Below are 27,026 nucleotides of genomic sequence, written 5' to 3'. Positions count from 1 at the left end.
AAACTGTAGCTCGTCGACTTCCTACTTGCTGCAAAAGCGCAAAGGCGCAGCTCCGCGCAACCGGCGCCCCCTTCTCCTGCCGGCTTCCTTTAAGCGCTGCGCGGCTGCAGGTCACGGATCTTCCCTTCCGACACCATCCCGACACGCTTCTCCTTCCCCTCCGGCTTGCAAAGCCAGTTTACAAGCTCCGAAGGAAGCGCGCTTTACGCAGGTGGGGAGCTTCGCGCTCTTCATCCGGCGGTATTTCGGATTATTGATGTGTTCTGCTTTAAATACTCCTGCTACTAAGACTTTCTCGGCAGTTTTCTCCCCTGTGGTTTTATGGCAACTGATTTGCATTGTAAGAATGTGCATGGTATGGATTGCTTCAGCATTTATTGGCGCTGGTGATTTGTTTTTTGCTTCATATGAATAATTGTTATCTCTCTCACTGTGCATCAGGTGTTTTTTGTACCACTATGGGCACAATTTTTCATCGTTTGCAGCCTGATCCTATCACGTGTTTACTCACAAGTATTTCTTTTGTCTTGTTGTTATTGTGTTTTCAAGCTGCTATTAAACCACCCTGGAATGGCTAAGAAATCTGATAGATGAATAATATTTGTTTGTTTGTCCACAACAGTGCTAGAAATTTCCTGGGTGTGTTTTGCGACAGGTTAATCTCCATCTCGCTGGCCTCTCCAGCTTTCTTAAGCAGGTAAGCAGATTATTTATTGCATTTATACACACTTTTTCCTCCAAGGAGTCCATGGTTCACCCCCCCCCTACTCAGCTAATCTCTACATTACAGCAACCCTGTAAGGAAAGATTAAAGGTAAAGGGACCCCTGACCATTAGGTCCAGTCGCGGACGACTCTAGGGTTGTGGTGCTCATCTCACTTTACTTATAGCTTCCGGGTCATGTGGCCACCATGACTAAGCCACTTCTGGCGAACCAGAAAAGCGCATGGAAACGCCGTTTACCTTCCCGTCGGAGTGGTACCTATTTATCTACTTGCACTTTGACGTGCTTTCGAACTGCTAGGTTGGCCGGAGCAGGGACCGAGCAACAGGAGCTCACCCCATCACAGGGATTCGAACCGCCAATCTTCTGATCAACAAGCCCTAGGCTCTGTGGTTTAACAGCGCCACCCACATCCCATAAGGAAAGATTAAGAGGCTGCTATTGACTTCAAGGTCACCCAGGGAGCTTCAGGACTGAGTGGGGATTTGAACCCTGATCTCTCAGGTCCTAGTCCCAACACTGGCTCCCTAGAGCAGGCATAGGCAAACTTGGCCCTCCAGATATTTGGGGACTACAATTCCCATCATTCCTGACCACTGGTCCTGTTAGCTAGGGATCATCTGGAGGGCCTATGCCTGCCCTAGAGTCCTTCTGCTATGGGGCAGCTCTAGAAATTAAGTAGGTAAATAAATATGGGGAAAGCCATCCTTTGGACTTGGAGCCCAATTGCCAGCAAGGCTGGCCATCACATGCTTGATGTGCTTAAGTTCAATCTCCATTTCTGTTTTTAAAAAACTGGATGGGATATTGAGAGATGTCAAAGACCCCTCTGCCTGGAGAGCCAGAATAGACCATTTTGTGCTAGGGGGTCCAGGGGGTTTGATTTGGTGCAAGACGTTTTTGCTGTTGGCATATAAAAAGGAGCAGTAATTTTTCACCACAAGGCTGTTTCTGCTGCCCATCTGCTGCAATTCAGAAAATGCAAAGGTGCTCCACCTGGATTATGCATTATAATCACCTCCTTCTACAAGGCAATATTGCTTAGATGCTTAATTTATTTCAGGATCTTTGCAACTGTTCCCAGGACCCCATTCATAACAAAGCAGTTGGCCTTTTAACATACAGTGATTCCTTTTATGCCTCTAGCTATTCATCTCCCATTCACCTGGAAGAGACCTCCTTGTTGCTTTCTGATGGGGTGCCCGCTAAAACAAACATCTTTCTTTTGTGATTCAGTGTCCCTGGTAAGCATTAATCCACCTGGATTAGCTGGCTCTGGGCCATCAGTTTATGCTGATGAGAACATAGCCTTACCAGTGAGACTAGCCGCCTGCCTTGGTGGCTATTCACAGAAGAGTAAGCAGTAAACCCAAGCCTGCTTCCAAGGGCACCACTGTGGCAGAATAGAACATGGTTTTAATAATTATTTAAGCTGTGTAATCCATTTTGTTCTGTTTTATGTATTTTACCTTTGGCTAGACAAAATACATAAGATTTTCTTCCATACCCTGGCAGAACCGATCCTAGCTCTGCAATAATACAACCTGTATGAAATGAATATTTGCAAAAGGAGACCCGCATGGAACATAGTTGAAGGCTTTGTTGTAAACAAAAATCTGCCCCTTTTCCCTTACGGGGTATCTAAGAGCCCGTATAGAATCCTTACATAGGTTCCCTATTGGTAGGCGAAAATAACAGAGGCCAACCAGAGAATATTGAGAAGCAAAGCAGCTAGTAAGCCTGATCTTTATTGATCTGTTGCAACAGGGTGCTCCCCTCACATGCAGGAAAGGAGGAGGAACCCAGAACAATGGAGCACAAGGCCTTATATAGACATTTTAAATTCCCTGCCCTCAAGCTCAAGACCACCCCTCCATACATCACACCTACATCACAGAAAAGGTGGTCTAAAACAGAAATTTGAATGTTGTTTTTCTCCTGTCATTGTTTATCTCCTGTCTGGCAGGGTACTTGATTGTATACCCTGCTTACTTGATTGGATACCCTGGGGAGCCTGGCCAGTCTTTTGTGATGATAAATACTTAGTTCCTGGGCCAGGTCACAGGCTCACACCCTATTCATATCTTAAATGTGCCCTTAAGACAGGATTTGTAAGGAAAAGGCAATGGGGAGGCTTTTCCATTTTCCTTTGAACTAGCAGAGAAAACATTTGGTCAGTTTGGGAATAAAAAATGGTTCCAGGTCAGTCTTCCTGTGCTAATCTATGCATGTGCTTGGTTGGTACATATAAGGGACGCAGGTGGGTTAAACCACTGAGCCTAGGACTTGCTGATCAGAGGGTCGGCGGTTTGAATCCCTGCGACGGGGTGAGCTCCCATTGCGCGGTCCCTGCTCCTGCCAACCTAGCAGTTCGAAAGCACGTCAAAGTGCAAGTAGATAAATAGGTACCACTCCGGCGGGAAAGTAAATGGTGTTACCGTGCGCTGCTCTGGTTCGCCAGAAGCAGCTTAGTCATGCTGACCACATTACCCAGAAGCTGTACGCCGGCTCCCTCGGCCAATAAAGTGAGATGAGCGTCGCAACCCCAGAGTCGGCCACGACTGGACCTAATGGTCAGGGGTCCCTTTAAGACCTCAAAATTCCTATCACAGAAGTGAGGGGCAGATGGGGCTCATCAGCCTGGGAAAGTCGCCCATGTAGGAGAAGGAAAGCATAACACGGCAGATGTTATCATTTGGAGGACATCTAAAGGAAAGCCAGGTTTTGGTCATCATCTAAATTCCATCCAGCATTGTACGGATGTTATTAGCTCAGAGATGGAAAGAAGATAAAGTCCCGATCAGAGAAGAATGCCAGATCAAGTTGATGAACTATGACGAAATGGCAAAAATGTCGGGAAGGATCAGAAATCAGGAAGACCAAATCTTTATCAAGGATTGGAATAACTTCATAACATATCTTAGAGACCAGTGTAAACAGCTGAAATCATTAGCAGGAATACAATAACACTTGTAAAGTAACACAAACTTTGGATACTGTGGATATGTAATAGATAGATTACAGTAAAAGATGGAGGAATAAAATTTAGAAATGGAACTCAGAGAGGGAGGTCTCAAGGTTCGAGAGAACCTTTTGTTTTCTTTTTCTTTTTGGAAGTGTTATGTTTGTTGTGTACAATCATTACGTAAAGCTTACGTAAATTTTTTATTTATTTTTTTACATGCAGTGGTACCTTGTTTTGAGTCCAGGATCCGTTCCAGAGCCCTGGACGCTTGACGAAAGCTCCGCTCTGTGTGCGGAGCGGTTTGCACTTCTGTGCACGCGCAAAGCATGATTTAGTGCTTCTGTTCATTCGTGAACAGCAAACCCAGAAGTAACCCATTCTGGTACTTCCGGGTTTGCCACGGACATTTGCCAAAATGGACTGTCAATGGGGCGGACGTTTGCGGAGGTATTAGTGTATTTGGAATGGAGTCCCTAAAATGGTTGTATGCCACCTTCCGGCAAATCTTGAAACCAAGCAGGTGGCAATCATCTTGCTCTGCTTTCCTCTGGGCTTCATCAGCGAGGCCGAGAAGGGGTCTTGTCATCTGGGCAGCCCAGGAGCTTCAGGCACACTGCCCAGGCTTGTGCCCCAGGGAGCTTACTTAAGTACTGCCAACATGGTGGTTTGACTTCACCCCCTCAGGCACACTCCATTGTCACTCGAGACAGACCCATGCCAACAACAAAAGATAGCCATTCAACATCACCGGCTTTTATCGTGTCCAGAGACGCAATTAACATCTGAGGTCCTGTGTCTAACACTGGTATGTTGTTTGTCTTTACTCTTCCAGGAACCATGTCTGCCGTGTGGCTACAGATTGGACAGTGTGGCAATCAGATTGGACAGGAATGGTGGCAAATCGTTACCGGCACAAGTAGCCGAGAAGCTGACATGTACGTCTGTTAGAAGAGCTTGCTGGATCAGACCACAGGCTTATAGTTGGGCCTCCAGTCTCTCGGGACTTTTCATATTGATTTTTACATAAAACTTCCACAAATCATATAACATATTTTCTTATACAATTTTTTGGACATCTGAAGATTTTTCAGTCTTTATCACTTAATCTGCATTTCATTAATTTCACTATTACTAGGGCTTGCCAATCAGAAGGTCGGCGGTACGAATCCCCGCGACGGGGTGAGCTCCCGTTGCTCGGTCCCTGCTCCTGCCAACCTAGCAGTTCGAAAGCACGTCAAAGTGCAAGTAGATAAAAAGGTATCGCTCCAGCGGGAAGGTAAACGGCGTTTCTGTGCACTGCTCTGGTTCGCCAGAAACGGCTTAGTCATGCTGGCCGCATGACCCAGAAGCTGTACGCCAGTTCCCTCGGCCAGTAAAGCGAGATGAGCGCCGCAACCCCAGAGTCATTCGCGACTGGACCTAACGGTCAGGGCTCCCTTTACCTTTACTTTCCTCTGCAATATTTTGTACAGTCCTCCTTACAAAACTTGCAATCCTACTATTAATTGTAATTGTGGATTACAATTGCTTTTCAAATAATTCACGTATTTACTCCAGTCCTCTGAGAATCTCTGATCCCGCAGGTTTCGAATCCTTCCTGTCATCTTTTCTAATTCTGCATAGTCCATTAATTTCGCCTGCCATCCTTCTTTTGTCAGTAGTTCTTGTTTCCATTTCTGTGCCAATAGTACTCTTGCTGCCATTGTTGCATATAAAAACAGTTGATTATCTTGTCTATTAATATCCTCCTCTTGTGACTTTACTTGCCGGGTAGTTGTAAGGGTTTCAGTTAGTTGATGCACGTGAAGAACTTTGAATGCTTGGGAATGGTTTATGAACATTACGTTTCTGTAGTAATCATAGCTGTATCCTCTGGGCCCAGGGAAAAACATGGCCTCCTTTTCCCCTGGGTGGACAGGAAAAAATACGTCAATCAATTCCTCTGCCTTTTTAAAAGGCTTCAAATCAGAGACAGGCCTTCGTCCTCACCCCTCAAGTATGTCTCAGTAGCTGAGCCAGGAGGAACAAATACAGAGCTCTGGGTTTAATTTTGAATATAATGATGGGGGGAGGGATGCAGTTCTTAATTTCCTTGGCTGGAACTCCTTCTAGAGCTGTTCTGAAAAGCAATGGGCTTCTCAAAACCAGAAATGGTGAAAGCCATCTAACCCAAGGAGTAGGATCCGGTGGCGTTTGATCTGCCGCTTGACTCCAGATCCCATCATCCCGAGCCAGCAGGGCCAGCGGTGAGAGGTGATGGGAGTTGTGATCCCAGCAACATCTGGAGGATCACAGGCTTCCCATTCCTTCAGCAACTCGCATTTCTGGGGGGCGTTGTCAGTGACAAAAAGCCATCACTTACTACATTGCAGTGATTTCAAACAGACTTTGCACTGATCGTTTGCATAGCGGGATTTCTCCAAAGTTCTGGAGTCACTCCGCGATTCATAAAGGGTAAAGGGACCCCTGACCATTAGGTCCAGTCGTGGCCGACTCTGGGGTTGCAGCGCTCATCTCGCTTTATTGACGTACAGCTTCCGGGTCATGTGGCCAGCATGACTAAGCCGCTTCTGGCAAACCAGAGCAGCGCACGGAAATGCTGTTAACCTTCCCGCCGGAGCGGTACCTATTTATCTACTTGTACTTTGACGTGCTTTCAAACTGCTAGGTGGGCAGGAGCAGGGACCGAGCAACGGGAGCTCACCCCGTCACGGGGATTCGAACCACCGACCTTCTGATCGGCAAGTCCTAGGCTCAGTGGTTTAACCCACAGTGCCACCTGCGTCCTTCAGATGTAAAGGATAAAGGTAAAGGGACCCCTGACCATTAGGTCCAGTCGCAGACGACTCTGGGGTTGTGGTGCTCATCTCGCTTTACTGGCCAAGGGAGCCGGCCTTTTGTCCGCAGACAGGGTGACTAAGCCGCTTCTGGCGAACCAGAGCAGCGCACGGAAACGCCGTTTACCTTCCCGCCGGAGAGGTACCTATTTATCTACTTACACTGGTGTACTTTCGAACTGCTAGGTTGGCAGGAGCCGGGACAGAGCAACGGGAGCTCTCCCTGTCGCGGGGATTCGAACTGCCGACCTTCTGATCGGCAAGCCCTAGGCTCTGTGGTTTAACCGAAAGTGCCACCCGCGTCCCTCCAGGATTCATAGAATCATACAATTGTAGAGGTGGAAGGGCCCCTGACGATTGTCTACTCCATCCCCCTGCGATGCAGGAATTTCAACTAAAGCTGAGTGGACCGAGGGTGTCTTGGGTCTTCCCTGATGTGAGCCGCTGCTGTGTCTCTTCCAGTTACCCGTTCTGCTCCCAGGATGGCCATCTGAGCGCCGTCTGTGTGGACAGTGAGCCGAAAGTGGTGAGGAAGCTGCAGAAACAAGTCAAAAGAGGGTAAGTGGCAGGGGGCTCCAGCTCTGCTACCCTGCATTCCTTGGAAGGCAACGTAAGAAATCTCCAGGCCACTGTTAATAGATTTATTCGGGGCGTGGCAGAAACACCTACAGTATTCGATGGAGACGGGCAAGGATGCAAGAGGGGACGAGCCTTTTATGAGATTGCATAGTCGAGAGAGGCTTGTAAACTTTCAGTGTCTGCTGGCATCTCAGAAACCGGGGCGGGGAAGCGGGATTTCCAGTGGTGAAAGATTGCCAGAAGGCTAAAAGGTAAAGGGACCGCTGACTATTAGGTCCAGTCGTGGCCGACTCTGGGGTTGCAGCGCTCATCTTGCTTTACTGGCCGAGGGAGCCGGTGTACAGCTTCCGGGTCATGTGGCCAGCATGACTAAGCCGCTTCTGGTGAACCAGAACAGCGCACGGAAACGCCGTTTACCTTCCCGCCGGAGTGGTACCTATTGATCTACTTGCACTTTGACGTGCTTTTGAACTGCTAGGTGGGCAGGAGCAGGGACCGAGCAATAGGAGCTCACCCCATTGCGGGGTTCGAACCACCAACCTTGTGATCAGCAAGTCCTAGGCTCTGTGGTTTAACCCACAGCGCCACCTGCGTCCCATTTAGCCAGAAAGCTAAATTGTGCAAAATAAGGTTAATATGCACTTTCCTTTGGTTCAGATTGCAGAAATCCACTTTCTTGGTTACGACCGGTTTAGGTGCATCCAGTTGACATATGATCCCTTTTGGAACTGGAAGAAGGTAGAAATGGGGGTGGGGGGTGACGCAGTGCGCTTATATGTGCTGCCGTGATGCGCATGGAGGCCAGGAACAGAACCACCACGCGAAACGTATTTTTATTCTATTGCTTTAGTGCACACAGACCCAAATAAAGCCTCTCTGATAGTTTCATCATTATCGTCATCATCATTATTCTTCCTTTCTCCTCCCCCCACCCCAAAACCAGGGTATTCAGAGAGTCCAATCTCATCATGGGGAAGCAGGGACGAGGCAGCAACTGGGCTTATGGTAAGAGCCCCAGAGTTCTCCGTTGTAGCGATACTACTACTGCTAATAATAATTTATTATTTGTACCCCGCCCATCTGGCTGGGTTTCCCCATCCACTCTGGGCGGCTTCCACAGAGACCAAAAATACACTAAAATGTCACACATTAAAAACTTCCCTGAACAGGGCTGCCTTAAGATGTCTTCTGAATGTCAGGTAGTTGTTTATCTCTTTGACATCTGATGGGAGGGGGTTCCACAGGGCAGATGCCACCACCAAGAAGGCCCTCTGCCTGCTTCCCTGTAACTTTGCTTCTCTCAGTGAGGAAACTGCCAGAAGGCCCTTGGCGCTGGACCTCAGCGTCCGGGCAGAACGATGGGGTGGAGACACTCCTTCAGGGATACTGGGCCGAGGCCATTTAGGGCTTTCAAGGTCAGCACCAACACTTTGAATTGTGCTCGGAAACGTACTGGGAGCCAATGTAGGTCTTTCAAGACTGGTGTTATGTGGTCTCGGCGGCCGCCCCCAGTCACCAGTCTAGCTGCCGCATTCTGGATTAGTTGTAGTTTCCGGGTCACCTTCAAAGGTAGCCCCACGTAGAGCGTGTTGCAGTAGTCCAAGCCCCATCAATGCTGGAGTTAACTTTTTATTAGCAAGAACATGTGCACAGACTTGGCTGAGTGTCAGGCCTCGTGAACACAGCGGATCATCCCTAGTAGGTCTTGACCCATGGATCACTTGCCAAGACAGAAGGTCCCCACCTCTCCACAGTCGTCTTAAGCTCCCTCCTTTCCAGGGTTTCCCCCAAGCAATCCGGAGTCAGCGCCCGCATGCAACCAACCTCTGCTCTGCCCTTTTCAGACCTCTTCTGGTTCTGGGAGATAAGCAGGGAGAGGAGCTTGTCACAGCAGAAGGGCTTCTTCAACAGCCTGACTCATCTCTGCCTCTTGGCTTCCTTCCTTTTCTGCTTGTGCCTCCGATTCTGGACTGCCACAGACTCCCCCTGCTCACTAGGCTCTGTTACTTCCAACACCTCCTCTTCCCAGTCTTCTCCCATTGAAAGCTCATCGTCATCCCATCACCACTCCCCAGGCTCTGAGCTCCCTTCCCTTGGGGCTCCACAGCTCAATCACCGCCACCATTCCTCTGCATCCAACAGCCTCTGGAAAGCTCGTAAGAATGGAAAGACAGTGGAAGAGAGCCAATATATATAGAAGAAGAGTTTGGATTTGATATCCTGCTTTATCACTACCCAAAGGAGTCTCAAAGCGGCTAACATTCTCCTTTCCCTTCCTCCTCCACAACAAACACTCTGTGAGGTGAGTGAGGCTGAGAGGCTTCAGAGAAGTGTGACTGGCCCAAGGTCACCCTGCAGGTGGAGGAGCAGGGAAGCGAACCCAGTTCACCAGATTACGAGTCCACCGCTCTTAACCACTACACCACACTGGCTCTCACACTGGAGGGAAATTGCGTGTACAGTTGTACCTCGACTTCTGAAACGTTGAGAAACCAAAGCGTGGCCCATGCAGCCAGTCGGAAGCTAGTTCTTTTGGCTTCCAAAAGAACATTCCAAAGCTGAATGTTTTTGATGGTTCGGGAGCCGGAATGTTCAACTCCCAAGGCGTTCAGGAGCCAAGGTACGACTGTATTTGAAAATGTGGGCAGCAGCATTAAGATAAAATTAACAGTGTAGGGAAGTTTTGGTGGATGTTATATTGCAGGAATGTCCAACAGGTCGATCGCGATCTACTGGTCGATCGCGGCTGATTGTGGGACCCTGATCACCCCCCAAAAAAGCTCAACTACTTCTTATTTCTAAAAAAAACTCAACAACTTTGGATTTCTAAAAAAAGCTCAACAGTGTTGGTCAATCCAGTGGGTAGATGCCAGTTTCTTTTATAGTGGGAATAGATTGCAATGTCTTTGAAGTTGGATGTGCCTGTTATAATGGAATACTGCTTGGTTTCTTTTACCGTATTTTTCGCTCTATGAGACACACCAGACCATAAGACGCACCTAGTTTTTGGAGGATGAAAACACAAAAAAATATTCTGAATCCCAGAAGCCAGAACAGCAAGAGGGATCGCTGCTTTCACTGCGCAGCGATCCCTCTTGCTGTTCTGGCTTCTGGGATAGCTGCGCAGCCTGCATTCGCTCCATAAGGCGCACACACATTTCCCCTTATTTTTAGGAGGGGAAAAGTGCATCTTATAGAGTGAAAAATACGGTATATAAAATATGTAGGGATTTATGCTGTGCAAAATGAACCATGGAAAGAGGAAGGGAAATCACTGATATTTTAAGGTTGTTTAAGTGAATACAGTGGTACCTCTGGTTGCGAACGGAGGCCCGTTCGCAACATGAAAACAGCGCAACCCGCAGTGGCGCATATGCGCACTCGCAGGTTGCAATTCGGCACTTCTGCACATGCGCATGACATCATTTTGCGCTTCTGCACATGCGTGAGCAGCGAAACCCAGAAGTAAACCTTTCCGGTACTTCCGGGTTGCCGTGGGACACAACCTGAAAGAACGTTACATGAAGCAAACGTAACGTGGTATGACTGTGTTCTAAAATGTGAAACAGAAATTTAATAAAAATTATAATAATAAAAAGCAGGGACACTCCTGTCTTGTTGTTCGTCTCCAGCAGCTGTTTTCACTTGGTGCCTGTACCTTTTGTGGTTCTCAGGTTATCACGGCGTCCGTTTGGAGGGCGAGCAGAGCTTGTGCAGTCGGACGATGGAGAGTCTGCGGAAAGAGGCCGAGAAAAGAGATTTCTACGGTGGGACTGTGCTGTTCCACAGCCTCAGCGGGGGCACAGGAGCTGGTGAGGACATCGCTTGAACGAAAGTTATTTTCCTCTCCCCTGACTACGGCCACAGCCACACAATGCATTTCACCCAAAGAATCCTGGAAACCGTGGTTTGCACCTCACGGTGTTACACTTCCCAGCACCTGCGGTGAGCTACAGTTTCCAGGATTCTCTGGGGGAAGCCATGTGCTTTTAAAGGCATGGTGTGGGCTGCCTCTGAAGATGGTTCATAATAATCAACAACAACAACAATAATAAATTTATGATCTATACCCTACCCATCTGGCTGGGTTTCCCCAGCCACTCTGGGCGGCTCCCAATAGAATATTAAAAACACGCTAAAACATCAAACATTACAAACTCCACTAAACAGGGCCTAGGACTGGCCAATCGGAAGGTCAGCAGTTCGAATCCCCGCAACGGGGTGAGCTCCCGTTGCTGGGTCCCTGCAACCTGCCAACCTAGCAGTTCGAAAGCACGTCAGAGTGCAAGCAAATAAACAGGTACGGCAGGAAGGTAAACAGCGTTTCCGTGCGCTGCTCTGGTTCACCAGAAGCGGCTTAGTCATGCTGGCCACATGACCCGGAAGCTGTACGCCGGCTCCCTCGGCCAATAAAGCGAGGTGAGCGCCGCAACCCCAGAGTTGGTCACGACTGGACCTAATGGTCAGGGGTCCCTTTACCTTTACCTTTTATAAACTCTTTATTCTTGTTATTGGTTTCTATCAATTTATTGGTTTGTTTGTTTGTTGCTCGTATAGGATTTTTTTTTTTTAATGCTTGATGTTTTGGTGTGTTTTTATATATGCTGTAAGCCGCCTAGAGTGGCTGGGGAAGCCCAGCCAGATGGGTGACATATTATTATTATTATTATTATTATTATTATTATTATTATTATTAAAACTTTTATTAGCAATTTTAACACAACAACTTATCCAAACATATCATATTCATTATTTCCCGCCTTCCCCCCTTCAACCTCCCCCCCCCGAGACTTCCCGCAGCGCCACTCTGATTTCTCAACACATATTATTCTCTGCATGTTGTAAAATTATGCAAATCCTTACATTATCTATCTACCATGCTATCAATCAATAAATTTGTGTATGTTTATTCAAAACCTGCCAAGGAGTCCAATTCATTTTGTTGTCTTTTTAAGTAATTTGTAGAAAGTTCCCATTCTTCTTTAAAGTCACAGTTGTCCTTATCTCGCAATTTAGCCAGTTCTACATGATTCATCAGTTTCTCTTGCCACTGTTCTTTTGTCGGGATTTCCTCATTCTTATACTTATTATTTTTATTAGCAGTGATAATAATAGCAACTCCTTCTTTCTCTGGTGTTAAGCAATGCTAATCCGTTTGCGTTGGGCTCTTTTCCCCTAGGGCTGAGTTCCCGGTTGTGCGAAGCCATTCGAGAAGAGTACCCCCTCGGCCACATCCTGTCTGTCTCGGTGGCACCGCACCAAGCTGGTGAAAGCCCTTTGCAGCACTACAACGCCCTGCTGTGCCTTTCATGGCTCCAGAGGTGAGTAAAGGAAGGTCTATCTCTTACAAGGCTTGGCCAGCAATAGGAAAAAAGTAACGACACTGGAATATAGCTGACTGAAGAGCTACTCAGGGTAGACAGGTCAGAATGAATGTGCCAGAGTTAGGCATTTCCACTTTATTTCAATGGTTCTCCTCCAAGCATGGCAAGCATATTTTTTTAAAAAAACATCTTTATTGAAAGTTCAAAAAGTACCTAACTATATGTGCACCAGACATAGGTAAAGGGACCCCTGACCATTAGGTCCAGTCGTGGCCGACTCTGGGGTTGCAGCGCTCATCTCGCTTTATTGGCGGAGGGAGCCGGCGTACAGCTTCCGGGTCATGTGGCCAGCATGACTAAGCCGCTTCTGGCGAACCAGAACAGCGCACGGAAACACCGTTTACCTTCCCACCGGAGTGGTACCTATTTATCTACTTGCACTCTGACGTGCTTTTGAACTGCTAGGTTGGCAGAAGCAGGGACCGAGCAACAGGAGCTCACCCCGTCACGGGGATTCGAACCACCGACCTTCTGATCAGCAAGTCCTAGGCTCTGTGGTTTAACCCACAGCGCCACCTGCGTCCCTTGCAGACATTGTGAGATGCGAACAATAAGGAGAAACAGAACCTGTACAGAAGGGAAAACAAGGGGGGAGGATGGGGGGGAAACCCCAAACTATATTTCACAAGGTTGTTATTGTACTTCACCAGATCTTAACCTGTTCCAGTATTTGTAAGAATGGATTCCAAATATCATTGAATTTATCCATTGCAAGCCTGCATTTATATGCAAGTTGTTCATATATAAACAAGCGCAAAACAACAACAAACCTCTGGTTACGTGAAACATTCAATAAACACACAAGACATAACCGGCTGTAGGTTTGAAAAAATAATATATACTATTCATTGTATTGAATTGTAGATTTCAACAGAAGTAGCTCATAAAGTTCAACAGGAAAAGTAGAAGACCCAGTGGATCAGTTCCTACTCTAATCAGTTTATGCATAAGTTCCATATATGTGAAAATGTCTATTCCACCTGTCTGTTCGTAGAGTCCAGCAATCCACACGAAAGGTTGTGGCAGTCTAAGACAAGGATTTCTGGAATATTAGCCTTGTTTCGTCGTCTTGGGCTTCATCAGTAGTACAAACTCATATATGATATCACAGGACAGTGGATCTTATAGCATAGTAGTAGCTGCTGTAAGGCAGGATATATCATCATCATCATCATCATCATCATCACTGCAGATGGTGAGAGGTATTACGAAATTAAAAGACGCCTGCTTCTTGGGAGAAAGGCGATGACAAACCTAGACAGCATCTTAGAAAGCAGAGACATCACCTTGCCAACAAAGGTCCGTATAGTTCAAGCTATGGTTTTCCCAGTAGTGATGTATGGAAGTGCGAGCTGGACCATAAAGAAGGCTGATCGCTGAAGAATTGATGCTTTTGAATTCTGGTGCTGGAGGAGACTCTTGAGAGTCCCATGGACTGCAAGAAGATCAAACCTCTCCATTCTGAAGGAAATCAGCCCTGAGTGCTCACTGGAAGGACAGATCCTGAAGCTGAGGCTCCAATACTTTGGCCACCTCCTGAGAAGAGAAGACTCCCTGGAAAAGACCCTGATGTTGGGAAAGATGGAGGGCACAAGGAGAAGGGGACGACAGAGGATGAGATGGCTGGACAGTGTTCTCGAAGCTACCAGCATGAGTTTGACCAAACTGCGGGAGGCAGTGGAAGACAAGAGTGCCTGGCGTGCTCTGGACCAGGGGGTCACGAAGAGGCGGACACAACTAAACAACAACAACAAATTAGTCTATCAGAAATGACCCTGACCCAGCTTTGCTCTCCTCCCAGGTATGCAGACGGGGTCCTTCTGTTTCACAACGACGAGGTGCTGAAGCAGGCAGCCGCTCCCCTGGCGAGGAAGGACACTCCTGAAGCCTCGTGCCAAGTCTCCTTCCCTTCTATGAATGCCTACCTCGCTTCCTGCCTCGTTGGGCTTCTCTGCCCACTAAAGATTTTCACATCACAAAGGTGAGTCCGAGGCAGGCGCTTGGCACAGGGGCTCGCTTTTGCTGTTTCCTGCCCAGCCAGCGCTTGATTGAAGAGCTGTTCCATTGCATTCTCTTAAGAAAGGCCAAATGGTTTCTGCAGACGTGTGCACCTGAGATTGCGCTCCCCAGCCTAGCACCCAACAGGCGTTCCGGACTACAACTCCCATCATAAACGCCCTCGGCCCTTTATACCTGAAGGAGCGTCTCCATCCCCATCGTTCAGCCCAGACACGGAGGTCCAGCGCCAAGGGCCTTCTGCTGTTCCCTCCCTGTGAGAAGCCAAGTTACAGGAAACCAGGCAGAGGGCCTTCTCGGTGGTGGCGCCCGCCTTGTGGAACACCCTCCCATCAGATGTCAAGGAGATAAACAGCTGTCTGACTTTTAGGAGACATCTGAAGGCATCTCTGTTTAAGGAAGTTTTTAATGTTTAGTGTTTTTAATACAGTGGTACCTCGGGTTAAGAACTTAATTTGTTCCGGAGGTCCATTCTTAACCTGAGGTACCACTTTAGCTAATGGGGCCTCCCACTGCCACTGCGCTGCTGGAGCATGATTTCTGTTCTCATCCTGAAGCAAAGTTCTTAACCCAAGGTACAGTGGTACCTCTGGTTACATACGTAATTCGTTCCGGAGGTTCATTCTTAAACTGAAACTGTTCTTAACCTTAAGCACCACTTTAGCTAATGGGGCCTCCCGCTGCTGCCAGAGCACAATTTCTGTTCTCACCCTGAAGCAAAGTTCTTAACCTGAGGTACTATTTCTGGGTTAGCGGAGTCTGTATTCTGAAGCGCATGTAACCTGAAGCGTCTGTAACCCGAGGTACCACTGTACTATTTCTGGGTTAGCGGAGTCTATAACCTGAAGCGTCTGTAACCCAAGGTACCACTGTATATATAAGATAGGTGCCAAATGGCTCCTTAAACCAGTGTTACCTTGGGTTACAGACGCTTCAGGTTACATACGCTACAGGTTACAGACTCCGCTAACCCAGAAATATTACCTCGGATTAAGAACTTTGCTTCAGGATGAGAACAGAAATCGTGCTCTGGAGGCGCAGCGACAGCAGGAGGCCCCATTAGCTAAAGTGGTGCTTCAGGTTAAGAACAGTTTCAGGTTAAGAACGGACCTCCGGAACAAATTAAGTACTTAACCCGAGGTACCACTGTATTCTGTTGGGAAACCCAGCCAGATGGGCAGGGTATAAAATTATCATTATTATTATCCAGCCCCAAGCCTGTTGCCTGTTACGTCTGCTCTTCTCAATGCCCTGTCCCTTGCTTTGCAGTGGGGTTAGCATGGGGATGGAGCCCTGGGAGCTGCTGAGAACTGTCTGCCCCATGCCTGCCTTCAAGTTCCTCCACACAGCTCAAGCCAGCACAAGGTAGGAGCACGGGCCTCACTGGGAGGCTTCAACTCATTTCCGAGCACAATTCAAAGTGTTGGTGCTGACCTTGAAAGCCCTCAACGGCTTCGGTCCAGTATACCTGAAGGAGCGTCTCCACCCCCATCATCCACCCCCGGACACTGAGGTCCAGCTCCGAGGGCCTTCTGGCGGTTCCCTCGCTGCGAGAAGCCAAGTTACAGGGAACCAGGCAGAGGGCCTTCTCGGTGGTGGCGCCCACCCTGTGGAACACCCTCCCAGCAGATGTCAAGGAAATAAACAACTCTCTGGCATTTAGAAGGCATCTTCTTCGATTTATCTGCCCTTATTCCCAGTATGTTTCCGAGCACAATTCAAAGTATGGATGCTGACCTTGAAAGCCCTAAATGGCCTCGGTCCTGTATACCTGAAGGAGCGTCTCCACCCCCATCGTTCTGCCCGGACACTGAGGTCCAGCTCCGAGGGCCTTCTGGTGGTTCCCTCATTGCGAGAAGTGAGGCTACAGGGAACCAGGCAGAGGGCCTTCTCGGTGGTGGCACCCGCCCTGTGGAATGCCCTCCCACCAGATGTCAAAGAGAAAAACAACTACCAAACTTTTAGAAGACATCTGAAGGCAGCCCTGTTTAGGGAAGCTTTTAATGCTTAATATGTTATTGTATTTTAGTGTTTTGTTGGAAGCCGCCCAGAGTGGCTGGGGAAGCCCAGCCAGATGGGCGGGGTATAAATAATAAATTATTATTATTATTATTATTATTATTATTATTATTATTATTATTATTATTATTACTGTGCTGCTTGTGTTGCAGGGGGTGATACTAGATGACCCTGCATTGCAGGAGGTTGAACTAGTGGAGGAAAAGCCCTGTTGCCCTAGTGCAGACATCTCCAAACACGCCCTCCAGCTGTCTTGGGACTACGATTCCCATCATCCCTGACCATTTGTCCCATGTTTGGGTTTGGGGGGGAGGGAGGAAAAATGGGGGGAGGACAAGGATAATATGTTTTTGGATAATATGTCTTGTTATAATTTTGAATTAAAAAAAAATAAAATTAAAAAGAAGCAGCAGAGATGAGGCAGGTTGCTGGGGGTCTCCCCCTCCTGTTGCGATCAGCTGCCATTGCCCCTGATCTCCCAGAACCAGAAGAGGTATGAAGAGGGGGGAGTAAAGACCGGCGATGGAGTCTCAGATTCCAGTGAGAAAAGTGAGAAAGCAAGGGCTGATCTGCTGAGGGTCTAACTAGGCCTGGCTTCCTGAGCTGTTTTCGTTTCTTTGAAAAAAGAGTTAATTTCTCTGACACTGTTCGAGTTATTGCTCCTTTCCTTCCTCCCTATGGGATTGCCTTTGTGGTGAGTGGCGCCTGCGTTTCATTTCCCCAGGGGGACGGTGTTTTGGGACAGCCTGGCGTCTTCTGTGCTGCAGCCGCTGCCTCGCCAGTCTCTTGCTGGAAATCCTGTATCCTTTCACTAAAGGTAAAGGTAAAGGTACCCCTGGCCGTACGGGCCAGTCTTGACAGACTCTGGGGTTGTGCGCCCATCTCACTCAAGAGGCCAGGGGCCAGCGCTGTCCGGAGACACTTCCGGGTCACGTGGCCAGCGTGACATCGCTGCTCTGGCGAGCCAGAGCCGCACACGGAAACGCCGTTTACCTTCCCGCTGGTAAGCGGTCCCTATTTATCTACTTGCACCCGGAGGTGCTTTCGAACTGCTAGGTTGGCAGGCGCTGGGACCGAGCAGCGGGAGCGCACCCCGCCGCAGGGATTCGAACCACCGACCTTTCAATCGGCAAGTCCTAGGCGCTGAGGCTTTAACCCACAGCGCCACCTGCGTCCCTGTATCCTTTCACTGGGGGGAGTTAAATGAGTAACTTGGGCTTCTCTGGCTCTGGGTGTTTGCCCCCGTGCAGGCTGCAGTGTAGAGTTCAGAGGAAGAATCTCCTGTCTCGGATAGCAGATCATACTAGGAATTCAGCTGGGATAGAAGGTCAGGGGTCAGCAAACTTTTTCAGCGGGGGGCCAGTCCACTGTCCCTCAGACCTTGTCAGGGGCCGGACTATATTATGGAGAAAAGAATGAATGAATTCCTATGCCCCACAAATAACCCAGAGATGCATTTTAAATAGAAGGACTCATTCTACTCATGTAAAAATACGCTGATTCCTGGACCATCCGTGGGCCAGATTGAGAAGGAGATTGGGCCGGATCCTGCCCCCGGGCATTAGGTTGTCTGCCCATGGAATAAAACATCCAGCCCAAAATGGAATTGGGACTTTCAAAGAACACATACAAGAGCATGATTACCGTATTTTTTGCTCTATAAGACTCACTTTTTCCCTCCTAAAAAGTAAGGGGAAATGTGTGCACGTCTTATGGAGCGAATGCAGGCTGCGCAGCTATCCCAGAAGCCAGAACAGCAAGAGGGATTCCTGCTTTCACTGCGCAGCGATCCCTCTTGCTGCTCTGGCTTCTGAGATTCAGAATATGTTTTTTTCTTGTTTTCCTCCTCCAAAAACTAGGTGCGTCTTGTGGTCTGGTGCGTCTTATAGAGTGAAAAATATGGTAATTTATTTAGCAAAGGAGGGGCAGACTAAGGAACAGAATTGCAGGACAGAGCTGCCCAGTTATTTCAAGTGCTTGATAAGCAATAATACCACCCCCTTTTTAAAAACCCGATAATATCCTAAAGTCAATTTCATTATCCCATTTGATATCCTGCCTTTCCTCAAAAGAGCTTAAGTCCCCCCCCCCCCCATTTTACCCTGCGAGGTAGGTTCGGCTGTGCGTGAATGCACGCTTCTTTGAAAAGCCAGGATTTGAACCCGGGTCTCGTCAGCCCTAGATTGGCACTCGTACTTGGGGATGGGGAACCATTATTTGCTTGGGGTCAGTGTTACTTTCTGGGCAGCCTGGCGGAGGGCAGAATCAGAGGCAAATCTGGGCACAGCGAAAAATGCAAATTTCCCTTTTATATAGTAGGGTGGTTTCTCCAGATGTTTCCAATCTCTTTGTCTCCATCCAGGCGAGCAAAAGGCTTTGCCAGAGATGAAGGACACATGCCAGTGTGATAGGAATTTTGAGGTCTTAAAGGTTAAGGGACCCCTGACCATTAGGTCCAGTCGTGGCCAACTCTGGGGTTGCAGCGCTCATCTCGCTTTATTGGCCGAGGGAGCCGGTGTACATCCGCCTCTGGCGAACCGGAGCAGCACACGGAAACGCCGTTTACCTTCCCGCCAGAGTGGTACCTACTTATCTACTTGCACTTTGACGTGCTTTTGAACTGCTAGGTTGGCAGGAGCAGGGACAGAGCAATGGGAGCTCATCCCGTCGCAGGGATTCGAACTGCCGACCTTCTGATCAGCAAGTCCGAGGCTCTGTGGTTTAACCCACAGCGCCACATGCATCCCTTGAGGTCTTAGGTATATGTTAAATGCTCATAAGCGTACCAACCAAGCACATACATAGATCAGCACAGGAAGACCGACCTGAAGCCATTTTGATTCCCAAACTAATCAAATGATTTCTCTGCAAGGTCAAAGTGGGAAACCTTCCCTTTGTCTCTTTCCTCACAAATCCTGTCTTAAGGGCACATTTAAGATATGAATAGGGTGTGAGCCTGTGACTCGGCCCAGACAGGAGAAAAACAACATTCAAATTTCTGTTTTAGACCGCCTTTTCTGTGATGTAGGTATGATGTATCTGGGGGGTGGTCTTATGTTACACCCCTTCTGTGGTGTATGTATGATGTATGGAGGGGTGGTCTTGAGCTCCAGGGCAGGGAATTTAAAATGTCTATTATATAAGGCCTTGCGCACCATTGTTCTGGGTTCCTTCTCCCTCCTGCGTTGTGGTGAGTGAGGACCCTGTTGCAACAGATCAATAAAGATCAAGCTTACTAGCTGCTTTGCTTCTCAGAATTCTCTGGTTGGCCTCTGTTATTCTCTCCTACCAATAAGGAACCCACGTAAGGACTCTATATGGGCTCTTGGATACCCCATATGGGGAAAAGGGCAGATTTTGTTTACAACAGATGGCGACCATGAAGGGACATTTGGTTGCCCAGGTTCTGGGAGCAAGGAAGGACTGGTGATCCGAGAGTTGCATCCGCCCCTAGGCCTGAGGTTCCCCACCCCCTGCTCTAACCACTATTCCACACTGCTGTGGCAGGACGACGAGGGGCAGCAGCAACGAGGTTGACCCTTTACGAAAACCGCCCGGCTGGATTTCCCTGTTCCTGCTCTGTTTAGCCTAAGGAATTCCTGCTCCCTCGGGAGCATCCACGGATGCAAGGCAGCAGGTGGTGGGTCAGGTGGCAAGAGCTCTTCCATCTCCCTTGTGCTTTGGTCCTTAGCAGGCTTGCCGGCAGCACCAGAGCACAGCCGTGCTGGCTGTGGCTCGCGGCCCCCAGGAAGACGCCTTTCTCGCGAACCCCAGTTTGGTCCTGAGGAAGCTGAGGCAAGGCTACCGCTGCGTTTCGTGGAACCCCTTCGCTGCTACTTACTGGACCGGTCAGTCTCGCAAGGCCCTGGTTCTGGTTCTGCCCAGGACATTTATTCTTCTTCTTGTTGTTGTTTAGTCGTGTCCGACTGTTCGTGACCCCCTGGACCAGAGCACGCCAGGCACTCCTGTCTCCCACTGCCTCCTGCAGTTTGGTCAGACTCACGCTGGTAGTTTCGAGAACACTGTCCCACCATCTCGTCCTCTGTCGCCCCCTTCTCCTTGTGCCCTCCATCTTTCCCAACATCAGGGTGTTTTCCAGGGAGTCTTCTCTTCTCATGAGGTGGCCAAAGTCTTGGAGCCTCAGCTTCAGGATCTGTCCTTCCAGTGAGCACTCAGGGCTGATTTCCGTAAGAAAGGTTTGATCTTCTTGCAGTCCATGGGACTCTAAAGAGTCTCCTCCAGCACCAGAATTCAAAAGCATCCATTCTCCGGCGATCAGCCTTCTTTATGGCCCAGCTCTCACTTCCATACATCACTGCTGGGAAAACTATAGCTTTAACTATACGGACCATTGTTGTCAAGGTGATGTCTCTGCTTTTTAATATTATATCCAAGCACGATTAGTTTTAAAGGCCTCGCTGCATTATGATGCCAGGAGAATTTCCCTGGGGTTGGCGGCATCTTGGCATGCCGTTCCCAACACATCCTGATGATGTGCTTTGGACATCTGCTGTAAATCTATATATTTTAGGCTGGATCCAGAGCTTGTGCTAATTCTCTACCTCTGTCCTCCCTCCAGATGCTGCCAGCCTCGTGGCTCCCGGCCGGCACAGCTTGACCGTTTGTGCCAACCACAGCAGCTCAGCTGACCTCCTGCAGCGGGTGGAGCAGCGGGCGAGGGCCATGTACGAGAGCAACGCTTTCCTGCACTGGTACTGGAGACATGGCTGCGAGGAAGGGGATTTTGAGCAGGCCTTTGAGACGGTGCGCTCCGTCCTGGGAGATTACAGCCACCTCGGGGAGTGAGCGCGACGGACGCAGGACCTCTAACAGAGCACCTCATAAGACTCGGGAGGAGCGGGGCCCAAGGAAATAGGGGGCGACTCTCGTTATGAATGTGCCGCCCCCCACAATCCGCAATCGAACACACCCCAGGGTCAGCATGACTGTGTGAAACAGGGTTTCCAAACTTTGCTGTTTTTTTGGACTACAATTCCCATCATCCCTGACTACTGGTCCTGCTAGCTAGGGATGATGGGAGTTGTAGTCACAAAACTGCAGGAGACCAAGTTTGGGAAAGGACCTGACTTTGGCTTTCAAATGCATACATGCAATCCCTTTTACAGGCGCTCTGGCCCACCCAGGAATGCTTTTGGGAATGATTCTCGTGGGAAGGTCAGAATGAGTCCTCTACCTAAAGTTCTCAGGGCACTTCCTGGACTTCAGCTCCCATGAACCCCATTCAGCATGGCTTTTGGTCCAGGATGATGGGAGCTGCAGTCCGGCGACATCCGAAGAGCATCAGGAGCCTCATCCCTCTCTTTGAGCAAGGCCTGTCCATGGGGATTTCCAAAACCTAGTGCCCTGCCTGCTGACCTTCTGTGAAAAAAACACTTGTCCATCTGCGATGGGCTCCCAGATAGTGTCCCACCACCCAGCAGTGGTCTGTGAATGTCCATGCTGGAAAGTTTTAATTTTAATAAATTCCGAAGGACCTTAGCATCTAGCACAGTGCTGGACAGTTGTTATACAACAGGCAGGAGAATCATTGAGCAGTTCGCGAAGACCCTCAGTAACTTTCAAGTGGTCCGTGGAAGGTTTGGAAACCAGTGCTCTGTGCTTTAAAACATCCGGCAACGTCCCTTAGTTGGAGATCCGTAGCGTACATAGGGCAACCTTTGCCCCACGCCACCCCGGCACTCTCCAGATGTTTGCCATTGCAACTCCCAAAAGGCCAGTACGAAAGGGTGTGCTGTGTGTGCCAGGGGAAACCTCTGTGGGTGCAGCCAGGCGCTATATGGGGGAGCTCTGTTATAATACAGTGGTGCCTCGCAAGACGAAAAGAATCTGTTCCGCGAGTCTCTTCATCTAGCGGTTTTTTCGTCTTGCGAAGCAAGCCCATTGACGGCTTAGCGGATTAGCGCTATTAGCGGCTTTTAGCGGTCTAGCGGCTTAGAAAAAGGGGGGGAAGGGGGGAAAACCCGCAGGAACTCACAAGACATTTTCGTCTTGCGAAGCACTTGCGAGCACTCCTCCTGCAGGAACTTAGTTCCCTCCGCCTCTCTGCCCTGAGCCTCTGCAGCTCAGGAGAGGCTGGAGGGTTACCGGACCCAGAGGCAACCTCAGGTTCCCCTGACGGGGCTGAGAGTGGAGCACCTGCAGGCAATGGGTCCTCCATCACCTCAGGAGCCAGAGCGGATTCAGCTGGTGTCTGCACCTGAGGATCCAGCACAGGTGAGGACCCTTCGGGCTCATGTCCCAGCTCCGGCTCAGCTGGTTCTGGAGGCGGGGAATCCTGTGCAGGCTGGGATTCCTCAGGTTCAGCCTCCGAATCCCAGGCCATCACAGGCACAGAGGGAGAGGGAACACCTGTTCCGTCAGCTCAGGACAGGAGGGGGTTAAAACGCCGGGAACAACAGCGACGTTTGGGATTGCCCAAGCTGCTTTGCTGGAGGAGGATGATTCGAACGCTCAAAGCGATGCTCTGTACCTTGTAAATATGTACAATAAAGGCTGTAAAATACGTCTCTGATTGAGCAGAGGGATTTATTGCGAAGGGCTCCACAAACCCATCACAGGTACAGAGAGAACCACGTGCAGAGGTGGCAGTGCCCTCGTGCTCAGGCGAAGGAAACTGCTTTTCCGCTTGGCCTTTGGTTTGGACTCGGTCTGACCCTTATGTTTCCCTCCCCTTATAGTCTTGATTTATGAGCTATTTTAAAATGAGGCTGCATTTTAAATTGCATTTCAACCTGTATTTTAAATTGCTTTCTCCCCCCTCTCTTTCCCCCCTATTATGTTTTTACTGTGATTTTATTTTATTTTATTGGTGTTAGCTGTCCTGAGCCCAGCTCTGGCCAGGGAGGGCAGGGTATAAATAATTTATTATTATTATTATTGGATTCTGGATTCATTGCATTACCTATGAGAACATCCAAATTATCGAGTAAGCCTTACAGTCCTGTTTTGCTTTTGCGGGGAGAGAATCGGTGGGACGCTAGCCTGAGAGCCTTTCCTCCCACCGACAAATCTTCATTTGCACCTGCCCCAGCAGAACTCGGGGTCTTCTTTTGACACTTTCAGCAAAGTTTTTAGTTTTCTCTCAATTATTTATTACCAATCTCTGTGAATACCGTATGGTGAAATGTACAAGTGTTATTAACAATGTAGATTCCCTAGACGTCTGTTATACTGTCTGCCTATTCCGAAAACAAAACATATTTTGACGCGCTCAGAGGTCCATTTCTTTAGTTCCACCCGTAAGAAATAAGACCCGGCGCGTTCTGGCTCTGCTACACGATGCTGAGGACGGAAGGGGGCTTGTTCTTCACCGCTGCTTGGACGGATCCGGGCTTCTTCCGCATTTGCTCAAGGGTAGACATGGCTCCAGCGTATTTGTGCTTTCAAATAGAGAAAGAGACGGGGCTGTTATTCCTGGCATTCTTGGGGGGGGGTGCAAAAAAAATATGTCTTGAAATAAGAGGGATGCAAGATGGAGCTGTGGGTTAAACCACAGAGCCTAGGACTTGCCAATCAGAAAGTTGTTGGTTTGAATCCCTGCGACGGAGTGAGCTCCCGTTGCTCGGTCCCTGCTCCTGCCAACCTAGCAGTTCGAAAGCACGTCAGAGTGCAAGTAGATAAATAGGTACCACTCCGGTGGGAAGGTAAACGGCATTTCCGTGCACTGCTCTGGTTCGCCAGAAGCGGCTTAGTCATGCTGGCCACATGACCCGGAGGCTGTACGCAGGCTCCCTCGGCCAATAAAGGGAGATGAGCGCCGCAACCCCAGAGTCGGCCATGACTGGACCTAATGGTCAGGGGTCCCTTTACCTTTAAGAAAAGCCAAGAAGAGCCCTGATAATCTTGGCTTTCAGTTAAAACAAAATCTATTTAAGCCTCCAGCCCATGTGGGGTTATAGAAGGTTTCTTGTCAAGGCCTGGGAGGCTTACAGTATTTTGGATGGGGTGTTCGGTGCTCAAAATTCCCACTGCTCTGTTCCTCCTAGGCCTTTTCTCCCTATCCCTTTTAATACTCAAACTTCCCCCACCCCTAACCTTGACGTAAGTTGCAAAAATAGATTCAAACCAATAGTTAAACAAGCACAAACTTTTTTCAGGCCTCTTCCATGAGACCAAGTGAATATTTATAGAGTGCTGAAGTGCAGAACAAGCTCCTCTGCGTCCGTTTTCGGTCTCATCCTAGCCTATTTCTGCAAGCAAAAGGCTGCCAACTAAGCTGCAGTGTTGCGTATGACAGAATTATTGCAAGTTCCGTCGTCCAATAATTTCTAGAAGTGGCTGCACTCTGGTTTGCTTACTATTCTAGCAAAGCGCTTGCCACTTTCGGTGGGCAGGTGAACGAGGGGAGAGGCCTGCGCCATGTTAACATCCTGCTGGAATTACTGTTCTGGGCCCTGGGGTAACCCGTGAAATCCGGACCAGAATCCGAAGGTTCTGCTGGGAGTCAGTCCGACAGGGCCAAGGCAGGACACGAGGCAGGAAACCAGGCAAGGACAGGTGCAGGATCTAGCACACAGCAATGTTGCTCCTGCAACCTGCGGCAAGGTCCAACAGCCTTTTATCTTTGTCAGGGTAGCGGCCGGTCCTGATCCCCCGGTGACTCACCTCCCTGTTTCGCACGAAGGCGAGCACTCCCTGCGAGTACAGTGGTGCCTCGGGTGAAGTACTTAATTCGTTCCGGAAGTCTGTTCTTAACCTGAAACTGTTCTTAACCTGAAGCACCACTTTAGCTAATGGGGCCTCCTGCTGCTGCCACGCCGCCAGAGCAGGATTTCTGTTCTCATCCTGAAGCAAAGTTCTTAACCCGAGGTACTGTTTCTGGGTTAGCAGAGTCTGTAACCTGAAGCATATGTAATCTGAAGCGTATGTAACCCGAGGTACCACTGTACTCAGGTCTCTCCTTCTCCCAGACCTCAGTCTCTGCAGCTCAGGAGATGTCGGTGGGTTACTAGACCCAGGGGCCGCCTCAGCCTCCTCTGACCCAACCGGTAGTGGAGCAGCTGTAAGTGATGGCCCAGCTGGAGGCAACGAGGTCATCCCCACATCTGGAGCCAGGGCAGGCTCAGGCCCCTGACTCGGCCCAGCTGGTGCTTGTTGCAGGGGAACCTGTGCAGACTGGGGCTCTTCAGAATCAGGCCCCAGACTAGGTTCAGATGCCACCTGAGGCAAAGGATCTGGTGTAGACTGAGACTCTTCTGGTTCCGAGTCCGAGCCCCTGTCCCAGGCCATCACATACTGGGACAGATCTCAGTTTTGCAAGCTGAGAGCCAGCAGCAACATCCCGCCTTCTGAATTCTAACCAGCAGCGACTGCTCAGCTTTTGTCTGCACAACCGGATGAGACCGAAAATGAACATCCAAGAACCTGCTCATTATTTGTGTGGCAAAAGGTTCTGCGAAATACAAAACTTTTAAATGCCATTCTATTCCTGCTCGGGTCTAATAAGAGACATTGTTTTGTTGATTTTACTTCCGTAAGATCAACGCAGGTGCCAACTTTGATCCATTATAGGGCATTAACAGGGGATGATAAGAAGAGGCTGGCTGCTGCATCAGGCCAAAGGTCCCTCCAGTCTCACAGCGGTCAAAATTCCTGCCCCAAGGATGGATGCCCCAAGGAAAACCCAGAAGCTCTTATTCCCTGGAAAGCAAAGGAAACAAGAGATGCCCGGCTGGATCAGACCAAGGGTCCATCTGTTGTATGCCAGGTTTGCGTGCAGGATCCAGGCCCTGTGATCAGTAGGGCTTCGCAGGACTGGGGCCTTCCTAAGTTTCTTCTGGAGAGGCAAGGTGCAGCCACACAGGTGAGGCCGATTGGTACCGTATTTTTCGCCCCATAGGACGCACCGGCCCATAGGACGCACCAAGTTTTTTTGGGGGGAAATAAAGAAAAAAAATTTTATTTCCCCCCCCCAGGCGCTTGTGGGGCCGACAGCGGGGAGAAGCGCTCTTCTCCCCGCCGCCCGCCTGCAGACCAGGTCCGGGGACAGCGGGAGGACGCGCTGTGCCTCCCAACTGTCCCCGGAGCTTGCGGGGCGGGCAGCGGGGAGAAGCGCTCTTCTCCCCGCCGCCTGCCTGCAGACCAGGTCCGGGGACAGCGGGAAGACGCGCTGCGCCTCCCCGCTGTCCCCGGAACTTGCGGGGCTGGCGGCCGGGAGAAGCATGCGTCTCCCCGCCATCAGCCTCCAAACCACATTGGGAGACAGCGGGATGGCGGCGTTCCGCCTCCCCGCTGTCCCCCAACCTTGTGGGACTGGCGCTGCGGCTCTCCTGAAGCCTGGAGAGCAAGAGGGGTCAGTGCGCACCGACCCCTCTCGCTCTCCAGGCTTCAGCGAAAGCCTGCATTCGCCCCATAGGACGCACACGCATTTCCCCTTCATTTTTGGAGGGGGAAAAGTGTGTCCTATAGGGCGAAAAATATGGTAACTCACAGCACCGGATGGCAAGACCTGGGAAGGGATATAAGGTCAGCATTTCCCTTCG

General features: G+C 49.4%; 2 protein-coding genes across 5 annotated transcripts in view; one reads left to right on the top strand and one right to left on the bottom strand.

The window, feature by feature from the left end:
* The first annotated feature begins 9 nt into the window (after positions 1-9).
* Positions 10-22,030, top strand: LOC310827809 (tubulin delta chain-like). 2 transcript variants are annotated; one of them, XM_083704285.1, is made up of 12 exons: positions 10-240; positions 623-697; positions 4,522-4,624; positions 6,989-7,084; positions 8,049-8,110; positions 10,780-10,917; positions 12,285-12,426; positions 14,291-14,470; positions 15,775-15,870; positions 17,249-17,324; positions 20,231-20,372; positions 21,104-22,030. In XM_083704285.1, the coding sequence occupies exons 3-12, from the start codon at positions 4,527-4,529 to the stop codon at positions 21,328-21,330; spliced, it is 1,257 nt and encodes a 418-aa protein (XP_083560411.1). In that variant the 5' UTR covers positions 10-240; positions 623-697; positions 4,522-4,526; the 3' UTR covers positions 21,331-22,030. The 2 variants fall into 2 exon arrangements, with proteins under 2 accessions (XP_083560411.1, XP_083560412.1); XM_083704286.1 differs by lacking the exon at positions 6,989-7,084 and having other exon boundaries at positions 212-697.
* A 1,582-nt stretch (positions 22,031-23,612) lies between these two features.
* Positions 23,613-27,026, bottom strand: part of KIF9 (kinesin family member 9) — a 43,754-nt gene continuing 40,340 nt past the window's right edge. For all 3 annotated transcript variants that reach the window (XM_083704062.1, XM_083704063.1, XM_083704064.1), the window contains one exon: positions 23,613-23,924. In XM_083704062.1, coding sequence (XP_083560188.1) covers positions 23,817-23,924 — 108 coding nt within the window. In that variant the 3' untranslated portion in view covers positions 23,613-23,816. The remainder of the gene's footprint in view (positions 23,925-27,026) is intronic.

Source organism: Podarcis gaigeae, assembly GCF_964106915.1.
Source record: "Podarcis gaigeae genome assembly, chromosome: 12".
Lineage (NCBI taxonomy): Eukaryota > Metazoa > Chordata > Lepidosauria > Squamata > Lacertidae > Podarcis > Podarcis gaigeae.
This window is presented reverse-complemented; position numbering and strand designations above follow the sequence as displayed.

Coding starts and splice junctions, on each gene's coding strand:
- LOC310827809 (XM_083704285.1), top strand. CDS start 4,527: ATGTCTGCCGTGTGGCTACAGATTGGACAGTGTGGCAATCAGATTGGA. Junction 7,085..8,048: donor CAGAAACAAGTCAAAAGAGG/GTAAGTGGCAGG, acceptor CCCCAAAACCAG/GGTATTCAGAGAGTCCAATC. Junction 14,471..15,774: donor AAGATTTTCACATCACAAAG/GTGAGTCCGAGG, acceptor CTTGCTTTGCAG/TGGGGTTAGCATGGGGATGG.